General features: G+C 43.8%; 1 protein-coding gene across 2 annotated transcripts in view; it reads left to right on the top strand.

Moving 5' to 3' along the window:
• Slc25a13 (solute carrier family 25 member 13) overlaps nt 1-15,417 on the top strand; it is a 180,164-nt gene that overhangs the window by 114,224 nt on the left and 50,523 nt on the right. For both annotated transcript variants that reach the window (XM_028869835.2, XM_028869837.2), the window contains exons 12-13: nt 7,689-7,741; nt 9,323-9,403. In XM_028869835.2, the coding sequence (XP_028725668.1) occupies nt 7,689-7,741; nt 9,323-9,403 (134 nt within the window). The remainder of the gene's footprint in view (nt 1-7,688; nt 7,742-9,322; nt 9,404-15,417) is intronic.

Genomic DNA, 15,417 nt, shown 5'->3' on the forward strand with positions numbered 1-15,417 from the left:
GCACCACCTCTCCTCTCCAGTGCCCAGGGGGTAAGATGAGGAGCCTCCGACATTGGGAGATGTTTTGGGAGGACTTTGGGCATGGGAAATATACCCAAGAGAAATCAGAGTTCGTCAGAGACGCTTCCTAAAGGATTTCTATTTCTATTGGTGGGAGAACCCTAAAGCTTGTTTTTGAAATAAAAAATATAAGGAAAAAAAAATCCCAGAAAAGCAAATTAGATCAATGTATGAACCATGCCTTAATTTAGATATTTATTAGAAAATGAATAATAAAATAAAAGTCAGTCCCTACAAAAATAAAAAATTATTCAAATTAGCCCATTGAATCAGACGTGCAAAATTTTAGTACAGTCTATTTCAAATTGTTTTTGTGATTCAAAGCAGTCATCCTCAATCCTGGCATGTTCTCAAGGTGACATCTAGAGGATGTTGTGGTGATATTTCAGGAAGCCATTGATTGCAGATATTCTAGAAAAAAGTTGGTGGGCAGCTAGTTAAAGCCAAGTCTCTTTGTTATGGTTGATGGCAGTGTAGTTGAGAGGATGTAAATTCAGTGGGTTTCTCCTGAGAGCCCTCCATCATACTTACCTCTTGTGGATAAAAATAGACCTCAAAATGCTAACGCTAAAATAAAGCCATTGAAGTTTTGGTCACCGCTATTAGCATCACTTATTGACATGTGCGCCTTTAGAGAGACCGCAGTTACGTCCTGAGCTCCCTCGAGTCACGGTCCACTTTTGCCCAGCAGAATGCTCGTTTTGTGCAGAACGGGCTGCTTAGAGTCCAGTTGTCATACCCAGCTTCTTCACATTTTCCTCTGTGATGTTAGATTATAGAAATCAAAAGACAGATACTCGACTGAGGAGATCAGGAGTGAGCAGAAGACTTGGATACTCTTCACGAGGGAGCTCAGGAAGCCGTTCGTAGACATCAAGGTGACACAGCTGACCGGGGTGGGTGAGGAGTGGGTACACAGGGGAAGTGGTGAGCGGAGCCAGTTCTGGAGGCTGCCAGGTTTGGGGATTTTATGTAACCTGGAGGAGAGATTGATGACAAATGGGTTTCAGACTTCTGGAACAGTAGTATTTCCACGGCTGTTGTCCTTGTTCAGATTGAAACGGATTAAACTTCATAGTGTAGATGCTAGATGGCCAGCATTTGCAAAGTTACCACGCATTCCTGTACAAAACTGAAGAAAACTGTATGACGCTTCTCCGCAGTCTTTACTTCTGGGAAACCCCAAGACAGAAGCATCAAAAGACCTGCTTTTTTCTAAACCTCTATTGATGTCACTCATTTTTATGTTTTAATACTTAGACTCCCAAAGGCATCCTGAACCCTAGTGTAGACTGTGGTCAAAAATTCTAATGAAGCATGGAACCCAATAAATGAGCGTTGAAATCCCAACTGCCCACCCCCACTCTCTTACCCACCCCCATCCCCATAATCTAGCCACCACGGTGTAGCTGCTCTGAGAGTCTGTGGAGAACTGGACCGTAGTGAGGCTTTGAAACAGGATAGTGTGTTTGGGAAGGTGAAGGAGCCTCCTGCCTGGGGCAGTCTGAGTCAGAAGCAGATAGACTCTGCAGTGGGGGGGGGGGAGAGAAAGAATGCTTCAACTAGTGTGGAGAGAAAGGCCTGAGAAGAAAAGCTATAAGGCAAGCTGCATGGAGGCATGGAGTGTTGATGGCTGCTGAGCGAGGGTTAATCTGATGTTGAAAGCAGGGGGGGGGCGCTCTCTGGGGACGAGGGGACAAGTACAGTGAGGTCAGGAGGGTAACACAACACAGGGTTGCCACTGGGTTCAAAGTGTGCTGGCTGTGACTTCAGGGAGCATGGGTGTCAGGTGTATTCAGTTTCCCTACGGAATTCCACCCTGCATGCCTTCCACCCTATTATGTGTAGGCTAGTCCACCTTTCTCAGGGCTGGCCGCTCCTGAGCTGGCCTTTGTCCGAACTAACACAGCTTTGCTGCCTTAGGCTCGGAGTTCCTTCCTTGTTAGAGGCCCTGTTGCCTTTATAGAGCTGCTTGGCTTGTGTAGCGTGGTTAGAATAGCAGTTACATTGGTCACAGTTTCCATGGATGATGAACCTGACTTCTGATCACTGCCTTCTCCAGAGAGCCTGGTATTCGTGACAGAGTGGCAGATTGGGAGGAAGTTTGAGCAGTGTGTTCTCTAGAGAGAAAAGCTAAACATGAAAAGCGTAGAGCCTGGTGTGAGAGTTGTTAATGAACATGAACTTACCCATGTGAGTACTGCTGCAGGCACTGAATAGCTTGGGTGCCATGGACCAAGCTGCTGAGCCGCTATGTGGAGTCTGGTTCCCAGGAAGAAGGAGCAGCTGTCAACAGTTGCTTACCAGCAGAACTTGAGACCTGTTTAAATATTTAACTAAAAGATTGTATTTGGACTTAAATAAACACCAATTGAAGATGTGCTTTATTTCTGTGCTATATTTTGTAGGTGGGGCCCCTAGACTCAGTCCCAGTGCCCCCAATTAAGGAGGGCTCTTCCAAAGATAGGCATGATGTCATGGTGATAGCGTTGTATTATTACCCCTTATCCACTGCTGAATTAAAAGTGTTATTCAGCCTGAGTTGCCCCTTAGAAATAAGACGCAATGCAAGGCTACAGCTTGATGAGGTGGAAAGAAGCATGCAGTTAGGAATACGTTAAATAGATGATGAGGGTCTTAGGCTTTGTATACATTTGTTCTTTAAATTATCAAAATGAACAGTAGATAGTAAGTAGCATTTTTGTTTTAACAGTGGGGAACGCAGAGTTTGAGGCCAAATATAGGAAAGATCTCTCAACTAGAAAAAGGCACAAACCCAGAAATGCAACCCAGATCTGTCCATTTCCAAAGCTTATGCCTTGACGTTTAACTGCCACCAACTATGGGGATAAATAAGCTTTAACTGGGCTTGAATTGTTAATGAGCTTTTCCCCAGCCTTTGCCAACTCTGAAATTCTAGAATTACCTAATATTTATGAAGTATTTATAAAAAGTTCTTTGGTACGGAACAGTGTAGTAGGTCTCTGGTTGAGCACATTGCTCACAGGAACCTCCTTTTGGGATGCTGGTGTGGGCTCCGTGCCCACACCTCCAGCTCCGTTCTCATTGACTGCTCAAAGGGGGAAGAACAGTGTGATTTATATTTTCAACCCGTGAAATTTGAAGAGAAAATACTGCATTAATTCTGTGCCCTGTAAATCTTTTCTCGCATTAGCAGCCTTCTATTAAAATGTGCCAAGGAAGAATTGCCATGTGTGCTGATGGAGCTAAGTTAAAAAGAGAAGATTAGAAAAGAAACCGCACTAATAAATTTCATCTGAGGCAGTTGGAAAATGGAGTGCTGTTTTGACAAGTTAGAAACAACACACGCACATCCCGTTTCTGTTTGGAATGGTTAAAATGAATTTCTGGAGACCACCAGAAACATCTTATATTAGAAACCTGACTTTTCTGCTGAGTTACCCAGATGTCAAACACATATGTTCCTGAGCTTTAAGTGCTATTGTAATGAGGTGCTGTAACTGGAATGGTAACTGGAGGCTTACTAAACCATGTTACCCTCCTTCCTGAGGAACACGTCTAGGAAGAATTATTGCAAGTCTCGCCTCTGTACTCTTCACTCTCTGGCCATTTATGATGGCTTCAGGAGGTCTTTGCTCAGAGCTGACAGTGTCAAGACTGGTCTGTAACCTCCTATTGTAACCTGGAGTCACGTGTGTTTCCTGTGGAGCCGTAGTAAAGAACAAGAATGGTCTCTCCTCTCTCCTTGCTCAGTGCCAGCACCTGGCCCAGGTCTTAGGGATGGATGTGTAGTTTGGTTTTGTTCTTTTCAGGAGGTCTTCATTTAATATGAGGAAACGCGGTCTCTGGTTATATTGCTTTAGTTTTGTTGTTGTGTTTTTTAAACTACCTACAGATGTCCTCCAACTGCTTCTAGAACTTCTTGGTTTTTATTTTAAAAGCCACCTCATGTGTCTACAGAATTTGGTCCATGTTCCTTAGTGTGACTCAAATATGATAAGCAGTGTACTAACCAGGTGAGCCGACGTGTTGGAGCAAGACTGCCTAGGTAAACCATGCTGCACATCCAACAGCCAGGTGACCTGCAACTTCTTGGGAGTCAGCCTCATTTTCTTTATGGTTTGAGAGATGATGATGATGATGATGATGATGATGTAGTGGTGGTATTGCACCAAATAAGATTATTATTTGAATCCAGTGTCTTAATGTATATAAAAAAAAAACCAGATGTAATTCCTGGTGTGCAGTATATGCCCCTAATGAAGCCATTATTGTTAGACATGTGGTTCAGCCACAGTCTCTGGTCATCTTGCTGATTTTGAAAGGACCATGATCTTGAGGTTTTAGTGCCTTCCACATGCCATTCCTGCCTTCCATTCTGCTTTGATCTCTTCTCCAGAGAGCTTGGGTGGACTCACAGAGTTCCAAGGCAAATAACCCTGCTTCTGTGATACAGCCCGCATCCTGCAGGCAGAATAACGGGTTCTCCCCACAGTATTATTCTGCTGCTTTGAGGTCCCTGCCCTCAGATACTTACCAAACTGTTTTCAGGTGTTTTGTCCTCTTTCTGGTACCTCTAGACAAGTAGAGTAGCATGTGTAGTTTGGTGGACAAGTAGGGCTGTTTGTAAACTGAGTTGTTTTTTTTTTTCCTGAGAAATCATCCATCCCATTTGTCTTCATCCCAGTCCATTCTACTGGACACAAGCAGAAGGCATTGGGTAGATGGTTGCTCCATGAATAAATATTTGTTGCTCCATTTTCAATCTTAAACAAAGGGTTTTCTGCTTTGTTTCTTGATGTTCACAACACATCACTGAATTTATAGCAAGAAGCTGGCTGAACTGATGGTATGTAACACTACGGTCATTTAGTTCTAGGATGGGTTTTAGTCAGGATAGTTATGAAGACTCACAGGATAGTTATAAAGACGAGAGATCATCATTTTAATCCCAGTGTCTTCAGGGTTGCACTGTGATTTAATGATGAGAAAAATACATGTAGCAAATACATATTTAAGCACATTAGGGGTTGGGCCTGAATGCAGAAAGAAAAATCAAGATTTGGGGTAGTAAGAATTGGTTTAAATGCCATCTGCCCACATTTCCCTAGGAGAAATTAATATATAACTGGGTGATAACAGAACCTTTCTTCAAATTGCAAGTTGCCTCTTCAGAGGTTGGTAGGCAAGTGTACTGTAGACTCAGTGCTTTCCAGTGTGTGACACCAGCCGGAGGCTCTTCCCAACCCCTCCAGCGCTGCTCTGGCTCATCCGGACAGAGTATAGGGAGCACAACATGCCCCAAGCTAGTGAGGGGAGACTTTTAGTAGGAGTGCACATGAGAGCGAGCAAAGGCAAAATCTGGGGCGATCTAGGGGCAGCAGTTACCCTGGAGCCTGTGTGGCTCACTGGGTCCAGAAAACAGTCAGGCTATCACTGTGCAGTCTCCAAGCTCTGCCTTTTCTGGGCTGTGTTTTCTCTTTTGGTGGTCCCATTCTTTTTTTCCCCTACATTGCTCCACCCAGCCAGTACCTTTGCTTATTTGTGGTTTCTGCTTCCTTGTGACCTTAGTTCATGCCTAGCATCCAACTGGCCAATGTCCCTGCACCATCTGAGACCTCTTTTCACTTTTCTGCCCCTGGGCAAGTTGGTAGCATTCCCTCAAAGAATACTCAATCATGCTTCTGGAGAGGGCTTCTTGATGGGCCAGCTCCATTTTACAGAGTTCAGGTTGCTAAGTCATTGGCTGCTTAGCTCTTAGTAAGTAGTCTACGTATTATCCAGTTAGCAGAAGCTCCAGGAATTCAGTAAGATCTGGAAATACAGAGGAGGTAATACACACTCTAAGGCCTCATTACTTCCCCCCATATCCCCCATCCTTCATCCCCCACCCCCCACCCCCCACAAGCTGTGTCAGGGAACAGCAAAGGCTGCGTAGAAGATACTTGTTAATCACATGACAACTGTGTGTTGCCTACTGGTATGAACTCTTGACCAGGAAGAACTTGGGTTTGAAATCATCTCACCATTTACCAAACGCTCACCATTACCTAAGCTCCGAAAACCTTCATTTCTTCTCTGTAGAGTGGTTTTACTAGGATTAAATGGGTTAATAGAGACCTCAAACGGTGCCTGGCACCCAATGAACATTATATGGGTGTGTCTTCATTTTCCTCACTGTCAGCATCCCCATTATCATGTAGTTCCACAGTGAAATGGACTGTCTCATTGTTTTTCCTAAAACACAAAGCTGTTATGGTCTGCTCATGAATAGTTCCCATTCCCCCTTTCATATTTCCATGAGCAAAAAAGGATACTTTTCTCTATTGTGAGGATAGCAACAGGACACATAAAATGAAAGCCAACACTGGGCACTGGTCTGCCTTAAAGTAGGGTGGGGACCTTGGCAAATTGGTTGAATAGATTGTGTCCAAAGAAAAGAATGTCACCTGTCTTAAACAGACATCAGAAAGAGGCCCAAGGCTGTCAGATCTGTCGTTCTTTCTTGGCAAAGAGCTTGGATGGATTATGTTTGAAAACTTCTGCTACTCAATCAAGCACATGTATGGGTTTGGAGACATACAGCGCGCAGACTGCATGCTCTGGCCTCAGGCTGCAGCTTTAAGAACATGTGTGACTATATTTGTCCCCGGAGAAGTGACTGAAAGTGAGATTTATGTATGTGAGTTGAAATTGTACTTGTGGATAGATACACACACACACACACACACACACACACACACACACACACACACACACACACACGTTACCCTGTCTCCACAAAGTGGCTAGAGTTGGTTTTAAAAATAAAAATTTGCGCTAGGTATAGTGGCCTTTAATCCCAGCAGAGGCAGGCCGATCTCCATGAGTTCAATGCCAGCCTGGTCTACACAGTGAAGCACTGTCTCCAAAAAAGAAAAAATAAATAAACAAAAAGAAAAAAGGAAAGACAAGAAAAAGAAAAAAAATACAATAGTGCGTTACTCTTACGCTTCGAACTCGCTACTCGTTTCTCATCTAACAGAACAAGTGAGGCTGAGGCTCCCGGCGTCTGATGAGGCTGGAGCATCCAGTGCTCGCCTCAGGCACGCTCCTCTCATGGGCCAGGCCCACATTCTCCATCCGTCTAGAGCACACAGGGCTCACTCTCCCTTGTTTTCAATGCCCCTTCTGTTTCTCACTTGGAAATTAATTTTCTCCAGTTATCAAGTCCCAGAAAGGCCTCTGCCTTCATAAGATCATGTTCTTGATTTGTTCCCGCCCATCACGAAGTCATAGTTGTCCCCGTGACTGAATGACTGCACTGTGGGCCTTGAGGGAGCCAGAGGAAGGTGTGTGCTCGGCGGAGGAGGAGGAGGAGGAGGAGCAACCTCCCCGAGATAATGAGGTTTCCTATGTTACTAACACTGTTGACTTACCCAATGTGCAAACGGTCCAGAATGTGCAAGGGAATTTACTCAGGGCTGATGTGGCTATTAGAAGTCGGTTCTTAAATTCCATCACAAGTGTTCTCATTAAAGGTAATAGCAGAAAATTGCAGCAAAGATTGCCCCCGTTTTCAAGTGGTGATCCCCTCTGCAGAGCTGTTGATTTGTGTAGTTAATGCTAATTTATTTAATACGCCTCTGCTTCTTGTTGATTTTTAGGTTTGCTGCCACAGTTACTGGGAGTCGCCCCGGAGAAGGCCATAAAACTTACAGTAAGTCTTTGAATCGGGGCTTCTTATTCAGAGACCCAGACTCAACAGTCTAGCAGGCATTCTTCTGTGATTCAGCCGGTTTGTGGTCCTTCAACCATGCTAATTAGTTTGATGGTCAGAGCAGTCGCCACACATAACTTCTCCTTGTTCATTAAACATCCAAAAATGTTGTAATGACCTTGGAGATGATTGTAGGTGGCTGCTGCCATGGCTTGTCCTCATCTTTGCAGCAGCGAAGTTCCCACGATACCTGACATACTAGGCGCTGGACACCTGTCGTCTTAAAGTTTAAAGTGTGATTTTCGGAGTACAGCGAGTGAGGCCAGTAGGGTTCAAGTAGCCTAATTCATGAGTCAGAGAACCAGAATGCTGTGTCAGGATTTCAAACTTCTTGGTATGTCCTCTTGCACTTACTCCCGATGCCATGGAATGCATCTTACAGCGTGTTCAAGGAGCATTCTAAGCCAGATGCTGAGAGCTCATTGGTCTGGTTGAAGCTTGTCCCAGCTCACCTGCAGGTGGTTGGTACCCATTTTCAGTGTCTGGAGAGTGGGGAGATACTACGTATACATCCCTAAGGCCTCAGAGTCCTAGAAAATTCAACTCTGGCTTTAGACTGGGCCGTATAGCCTTGGTCGCTGTAATACTTCTTGTGTCATTTGATGACGGGACTTTGAGAGAGCTAGTCTCTGCCCATATCTGTCCAAAACTATGTAACAACTATTGTTGTTTCTTAAAATTGCTTAGAGTACCTACCCAGAGATTATACTCATTTTTTAATGTGTATGTCTGGGAAGTTTATGTCTGTGTGAAGTTATGACAAGTGTATGCAGGTGTGAATGTATTACAAGTGTGTGCAGGTGTGAACGGATGACAAGTGTGTGCAGGCATCTCTTGGAAGCCAGAAGAGGGCATTGGCTCACCCCAGAGCTGGAATTGCAGGCAGTTAGAAGCCACTTTACAATGCTGGGGATTGAACTTGGATCCTCAAAAAGAGCATGAGACACTGTTAACTGCTGAAACATCTCTCCAGCCCCCTGAGGAATTTTTAGATACTAAATATCTACTAAGCTGAAAAAAACAAACAAACAAACAAAACTAAGCAGCCTACGTTGGTTTCAGTGAGGAATGCTATTTTAAATAAAATCTTGTTAAAAGACTTATTATGACTTTTAGTTATAATTTATAAGACAAGTTTTAAATTATAAAATGTATGTTTTCATCTGTGCTATCAATGTGTCTCCTTTTTCATGCTACTGTAACTGCAGGGCATTTTTAAATTTTTGGCTCTTTAGGCCGTTTTCCTTTGAATTTTTCTACCTGTAATATCAGGTATGCCTATATATATTTACCTGTCATATATATGTGTGTGTGTGTGTGTGTGTGTGTGTATGTATATGTATATGTACACACACACACATGACCTGTATGCTATTAAGAGTCTCTCTTAAACTATTTTAAGATCTGTTAATTTGTGCAATCAACTGAGAAAAAAAAAAACCGTATATTGACAGATGTATATTTGTGTGTTTAATGACTTTATTTATATTTTTCATCAGCCTCTAAATATTTCTCTTCAAGGTGAACGATTTTGTGAGAGATAAGTTCATGCACAAAGATGGCTCGGTCCCACTTTCGGCAGAGATTTTTGCTGGTGGCTGTGTAAGTATCTTGTCTACATTTCCACACTGGAAAGCTGTCCTTCATACATGCGTCACTACCGTGACCAGCACGTATGGACTAAGGCTTCTGTTTGACCACAGATCCTGTACAAGGCCAGAGTTTCCTAGACAGGCTGCGGTTCCTGAGGTGAAGGGTAAATTGCTAATCTCTCAGCCTGATCTTCATGCCTGTTACCATTTCTCATTGCTTTGGGTCAGCTCTGCCGTCAGCTCCTTTGCCGCACGAGTGTTTGGCCTTTGAAAGGCCTTTGCCAGCCCTTTCTGAAGTTGCCTCGTAATATCTTATTTCCAGTGGCAGCCTCTGCTGGGTGAAGCCCTAAGCTTGTAGCTTGCAGTCAGCTCTTCCAGCTCTCGGCTTTGCTTTGTCTTGCAAGTGGCAGCGAACCTTCCCACTTCCAGGGCTTCTGGGAGAAACTCTGGGAAGCAGGTGGCTGAGGGTGTTCTGCCTTGTCAGAAATGTGTGGACTGATTGCTTTGGGATATGGCTGAGCAACCAACCTGCAGCTCGTTCTAAAGCTCAGCAGAACATTGTCTGGCTGTGTCTCATGGACCAGTTTGTCCATGTGAATGCAAATCCTTCAAGTAAATTAACTCTTGCACAAGGGCTGGAGCCATTTAAAGATAAGGTTCACTAAGTAAATTCACTTTGATCACCCAGGCTATCCAATTTGGTATATTTCCCTTCTAACCTCACGAAACTTTCCATATAAGAAAAGATGAGGTCACATTTTTCTTTTCTTTTTAAATTGGCCTCTTCAGGCAATGAAATAGACCTTTTTCCCCCCTCTCCTTGAAAATCATAGAGTTTAGAAGCAGACACCTGATGATAGGAAATGCTTGTGTGGAAGAGGATCACTGTCTATGTCAAGCTGAATGTGGCAGCTGCCAGGAGCCCATGCTCCTGGTAACTTTTAAGAGAGGATAGAATTGGGCTGCTGCCTGACTCTGTTTGATCAGTGACCTGTCAGAAGTGGCCAGGTAGGGTCCCTTGTCCCTGAATGTTTAGGAGCATTCAGGATGGAAAGGGGAGCCCTTTAATGTCTTCAACGCAAGGGACACATAGTAGTAATAAAGAGACTTGAGGAGTTCAGAAGTGCTCCCCGTAAGGACTCTTCATCTCAAGCAAGCCTGCCTTTGCCATTCAAGTAGCGAGACTTTCTAATTTTTAATTAATTAATTAATTTGTGTATGTGTGTGTTTGTGTGCCTGTGCACATGCATGCGTGCGCCCATGCATGTGTGTCTGGTTGTGAAAGCATTTCAAGTGTGTGCTGCCCTGACGAGAGAGTTGGGTCTTCTGGACCTGGAGTCACAAACAGTTGCGAGTGTTTGCTGGGAACTCGAAAATGGAAGAGCCATCTCTCCAGCTTGTTTCCTAATATTTAAATACATGCTTCCACAGGCTGGGTCTAGCTCAGTCTTTCAGGATGCTGCAGTAAGCCTCAGGTATTGAATAGGTGTCTCTACAGGCTGAGTTTATCCTAGTCCTTCAACCTGTTGTAAAGAGCCTTGAGACAGCAGGATATTTTGATCAGGTAAAGGTGGAGGTTTCGTTTTGTATTTTGTAAGTTACATTTTTTAAACTTCATAGACACATGATGCTAGAACCGTGTAAGAATTTAAAATGTAAAATTCATTTTATGACTCTAGTCAGGCAACCATCATGGCACAGAGCCTGGAGATGTATTTTTTCCTTAATGTAGGCATTTTGCCCACACATGCATTGGGGTGCCGAGGAGATCGGCCGGGCATGCATTGTCAAGGTGCCCTCTGTAGGTGGTCTTGTTTTCAAGTAAGGTGGCCCATTTCAAACACAGAGCACAGATTGGCATCAGAAGTGGTGCCTAGCTACTGTAAAGAGACACAGTCCCTTTTCAAGCCTGATCTAAACACAGGCTTAAAATTGGAGCCACTTGGGCTTTCCAGCTACTTAAAATATCTGTGAAATGAGGTTTGCCGCCCTTTACCTCAGAGGCACTCCTCTGAAGTGCAAGCCTCTGGTTTTGTGCCCCTCCCCACACTAGCCACTGCTTTAGGGAAAAGTTTGAGTTCAGTTAGGCAGTCGTGTAGGAGCAAAGAACCCAGGGGAGAGAAGACTGGATGGTTTGCGCGCGCGCGTGCGTGCGTGCGTGCGTGGGTGTGTGCAAGTCACAGCAGCATCTTTCCTTCTAGGCTCTTTCTCTCTTTCAACGCCTGTGTATACCGTAGAAAGACATGAGTTCTCTGGCCTGCTCTGTGTAATTGAGAATACAAAGGGTTCTGTGACCTCGGGTCCCATGAGCAGTTCCTTGCTTGAGCTCAGCCAAGCATGGCTGGGCATTGACTTTTAAGTCCCCGGGAGCTCACCTTGCTTCCTTATTGCTGAGCATCCGCACACATGGCTGACTTTTCACTCACGTCAACCAAAGCTGTTCATTTCTTTGAACAAAGCCCTCTCTGTTTTACAGTGTTTTTGACAACAACAGGGAAAATATGCAGAGAGCATTGGCTCGTAACCTGCGTCTTCACAGTGCTTGGCCAATCTCATTTCTTTACTCATTGTAGAACAATGAAAGTGGTATACATTAGGAGGGAGACAGTCACGGGCACTTCACAGGAGGAAAACTTACTCTACTTCTTGTTAGCTTCATAAAATAGTACTTTTAAATGAAGAAACTAAAACTACTTTTCCTTTGCTGACACATAAAAGCTCATATTTCTTCCTGAGATTAGTTTCAGTTTAGAACCCCAGCTAAAATTTTTACGTGAGTTTTCTTTCTTTCTTTCCTTCTTTTTTTTAAAAAATAGATCCACACTGACTGGTAGATATTTTCACCATAATTCATGACTCACCTCGATGCTGAGACTGGAGTTTTTAAACTCCTAAATCTGAAAGAAATCTTTGTGGTGGTGGTATTTTTCTCTGAGTGAATTTTCTGCTTTTTTAAAATTTCTTCATTGATGATGTAAGAATTCTGAGAGAGACTTGGGCCCTCGGGCTCCACTGGCACAAAAGATATGTGTTCCATCCCTTTGCATCCTTCTCTTTCTGTGAAACAATGTGGCTGAGAACCTGGTAGTGAAGGTCATCATGAAATTTGGTCGAGGAGCGGACATATGACCACAGTTTAAGCAGATTGCCAGTGACTCCAGTAAACCCAGAGCTGGTAGGGTTAAAGCCTTGGTGAGGGTATGGGCAGCTTGGAATCTTTGGCTTCTGATTCTTTGATCTTATGAAATCCCACCATGTAAGGAAAGACAATGGTGCTGTAATTGTCCTTAAGAAAGAAAGGAAATTATCTGTTGTGAAAATCTAATATTCACCAGAAAAAATGTGTCAACAGCACCTGTGTTACCTAGTAAAAAATTATTTTTTATCAGTAGAAAACAAAATTCTGTGATAGTTTTTGTAAAGGCTATGGCTGTGATTGTGATAATACAGTCCCAATATTTTCCTGGTGTGGTGTGCTCGTGTGCTTACGTGAATGCCTCTGATGTTCATGAGTTTGTATTCATTCATGGGAAAAGTCATTGATAAGATCACACTGATGGTTCTGGAAATGATTGGTACATAAAGTTCTGCCAGGGCTAGAGAGATGGCTTGGTGAGGAAAACACTAGCCACACAAGCATGAAGATCTGAGCCCTGATTCCCAACACCCATGTAAAAGCTAAGTGGGAGTGGCAGTTTGCCTGTGATCTCAGCTGATTGGAAACAGAGATAGGAATTCCCCAAAGTAAGCAGGCTACCAGACTGGCCAAAATTAGCTAGAGACTCTGCCTGCATATATAAGGTGCAGCAAGACGGAGGAAGACGCTAGACATCAATGCCAGGTCTCTATACGCGTGCGTGCGTGCGTGCGTGCGTGGGTGCGTGGGTGCGTGCGTGTGTGTGTGTGTGTGTGTGTGTGTGTGTGTGTGTGTGTGTACATTCTCGTACCAGCACACACATGTGCCTACATATACATCTACAAAAACCAAGAAAAACGGTATAGCACAAGTGGAAAGGTTTGGAATGTGACTAATTATTCTCCCTAACAAAGCGCAGGGCCACATGCTATTATCTGCTTGTATTCTTCCTCTCTTTTTCTTTTATGGTTCTGGAGAGCGAACCTAGGGCCTTGAGCATGGTATGCAGTCTACCTCTAAACTGTATCTCCCAACCACTTTTATTATTTTTTTCTGATTTTAATTTCAAAACAAGATCTCATTAAGTTGCCCAGGCTGGCCTTGAACTTGCAGTTGTCCTACTTAAGCCCCCTGGGTAGCTTGTATTACAGGCCTGTGCCATTTGGCCCAGCTTCTGTATTCTCGTATGTATAAGAGCTTTATATCTGCTTATATAGCTGTGCGTTAATTGTGTTGGCTGTTGTTTGTTCGAGACAGGGTCTTGTTGTGTAACCAAACTAGACTGGAACTCAAGGTCTCCTTGCCTCAGACTTCTGAATGTTGGGATTACAGATGCTTATCACCATGCTGGCCACATACTTATTTTTCTGTGTGTGTGTGTGTGTGTGTGTGTGTATGTGCGTGTGTATCCATGCACACATGCATGTGGAGATCAGAGGACCAAGTGCAAGAGTTAGTTCTCTTTCTTTTCACCATATAGCTTCTAGTGATTAAACTTAGACCATCAAGCTTAGCAGCTAGTTAGTTAGTTCCTTACTTAACCCATTAACCATTTCAATGATCCCCTAGAAACTATTTAAATTTTTTGTTGTTGTTATTTCATTTTATGAATATGGGTATTTTGCCTACATGTATGTCTTTGCATCAACCGTGTGCCTGGTGCCCGAGGCAGCCAGAAGAAAGTGTCGAATCCCCTGGGAGTAGTTAACCACCATGTGGGAATTGAACTTGGGTCCTCTGGAAGAGTAGCTGGTGTTCTTAACTGCTGAACTATCTCTCTGGGCCCCAGCACCCCAGGTATTGTGTTTTAAAGGCAAACTTTAGTTATTAGTCATTTTTACATCACATTTAGTTGACGTTAATGATTATTTTGAAAAACCATGGGAAACACAGAGGTATGCACCTAAGTATGCCTCTTGGTTACCTTAAAATGCCAAACTGGAGTGTAACTGGAGGCCCTCAGTAGCTCCCCTGGTGGCCTTCCCTCCTTCCTGAGTGAGGCAGGTCTTCACTGTCACGCATGTTTTTTCTGCTTTGTGCTACATCTGGATGTCTCCTAAGCGATGTAAATGTTTGCTTTTGAATGCTCCACTCAAGCCTGGTGCTGTAGGAGCGCCCAGGCTTCCTGGATCTAAGCTTTTGCCATTCCCATCAGCGCCGCTCCTAGGCTTGGCTTGTCAGCAGAGAGAAGTAAGTGCGGTCATTACTTCCGGACGCCGGAATGCTGCCTCTCTTGCATGTGTCTGCTACAGATGTTTGTCTTTACAGAGCTGTTATACAGGCAGTCCTATCGTTAGGACACTGTGTCATTCAACCCACGGAGGGTTTCTAACCAGGACTGCAGAGTTTTCTTCAGTTTTATAATATTAACCTGTACCCAGTGCTGAGTAACTTCAAACTTCCAATGCTTCCCACGTCCGTTATCCTCACCTTTCCTTACCATAGGTCCTTCCTCTCTCACTCTCTCTGTCTCTCCTTCTCCCCAGCATTGCCCTTGTCCTTTCCAAGTGTTCTACATGCTGTTTGTACTTCTCATGAGTGCTATGCATGTTCTGTGCCCCTCTTCATGTGACATAAGGGAGGAGTCTTTTAGTTATTAACATATCCCAATGACCTCAGTTAATACATGGCCACTTGCTATCAGACTCAGTAAATATTTGCTAAATGAAAGAGTTTTGAGGTCAAAACAGCTCTTGAGCATGATTTGCATTGCCAGACCTCCAGATTGCTCCTGTTGACAGGGGAGCAGAAACTCACTAAAACTGCAATAATCAATAATAAATGTTTACCTTGAGGGTATCACGAAATAACACGCAAGGTATTTGAAATTTGAGCAGCTCTGGAAACCGAGTGCTTCCTTCTTCTTCTCCACGTGGCCGCTGATCCCT

This window comes from Peromyscus leucopus, chromosome 3, assembly GCF_004664715.2.
Source record: "Peromyscus leucopus breed LL Stock chromosome 3, UCI_PerLeu_2.1, whole genome shotgun sequence".
In the NCBI taxonomy this organism is placed as follows: Eukaryota; Metazoa; Chordata; class Mammalia; order Rodentia; family Cricetidae; genus Peromyscus; species Peromyscus leucopus.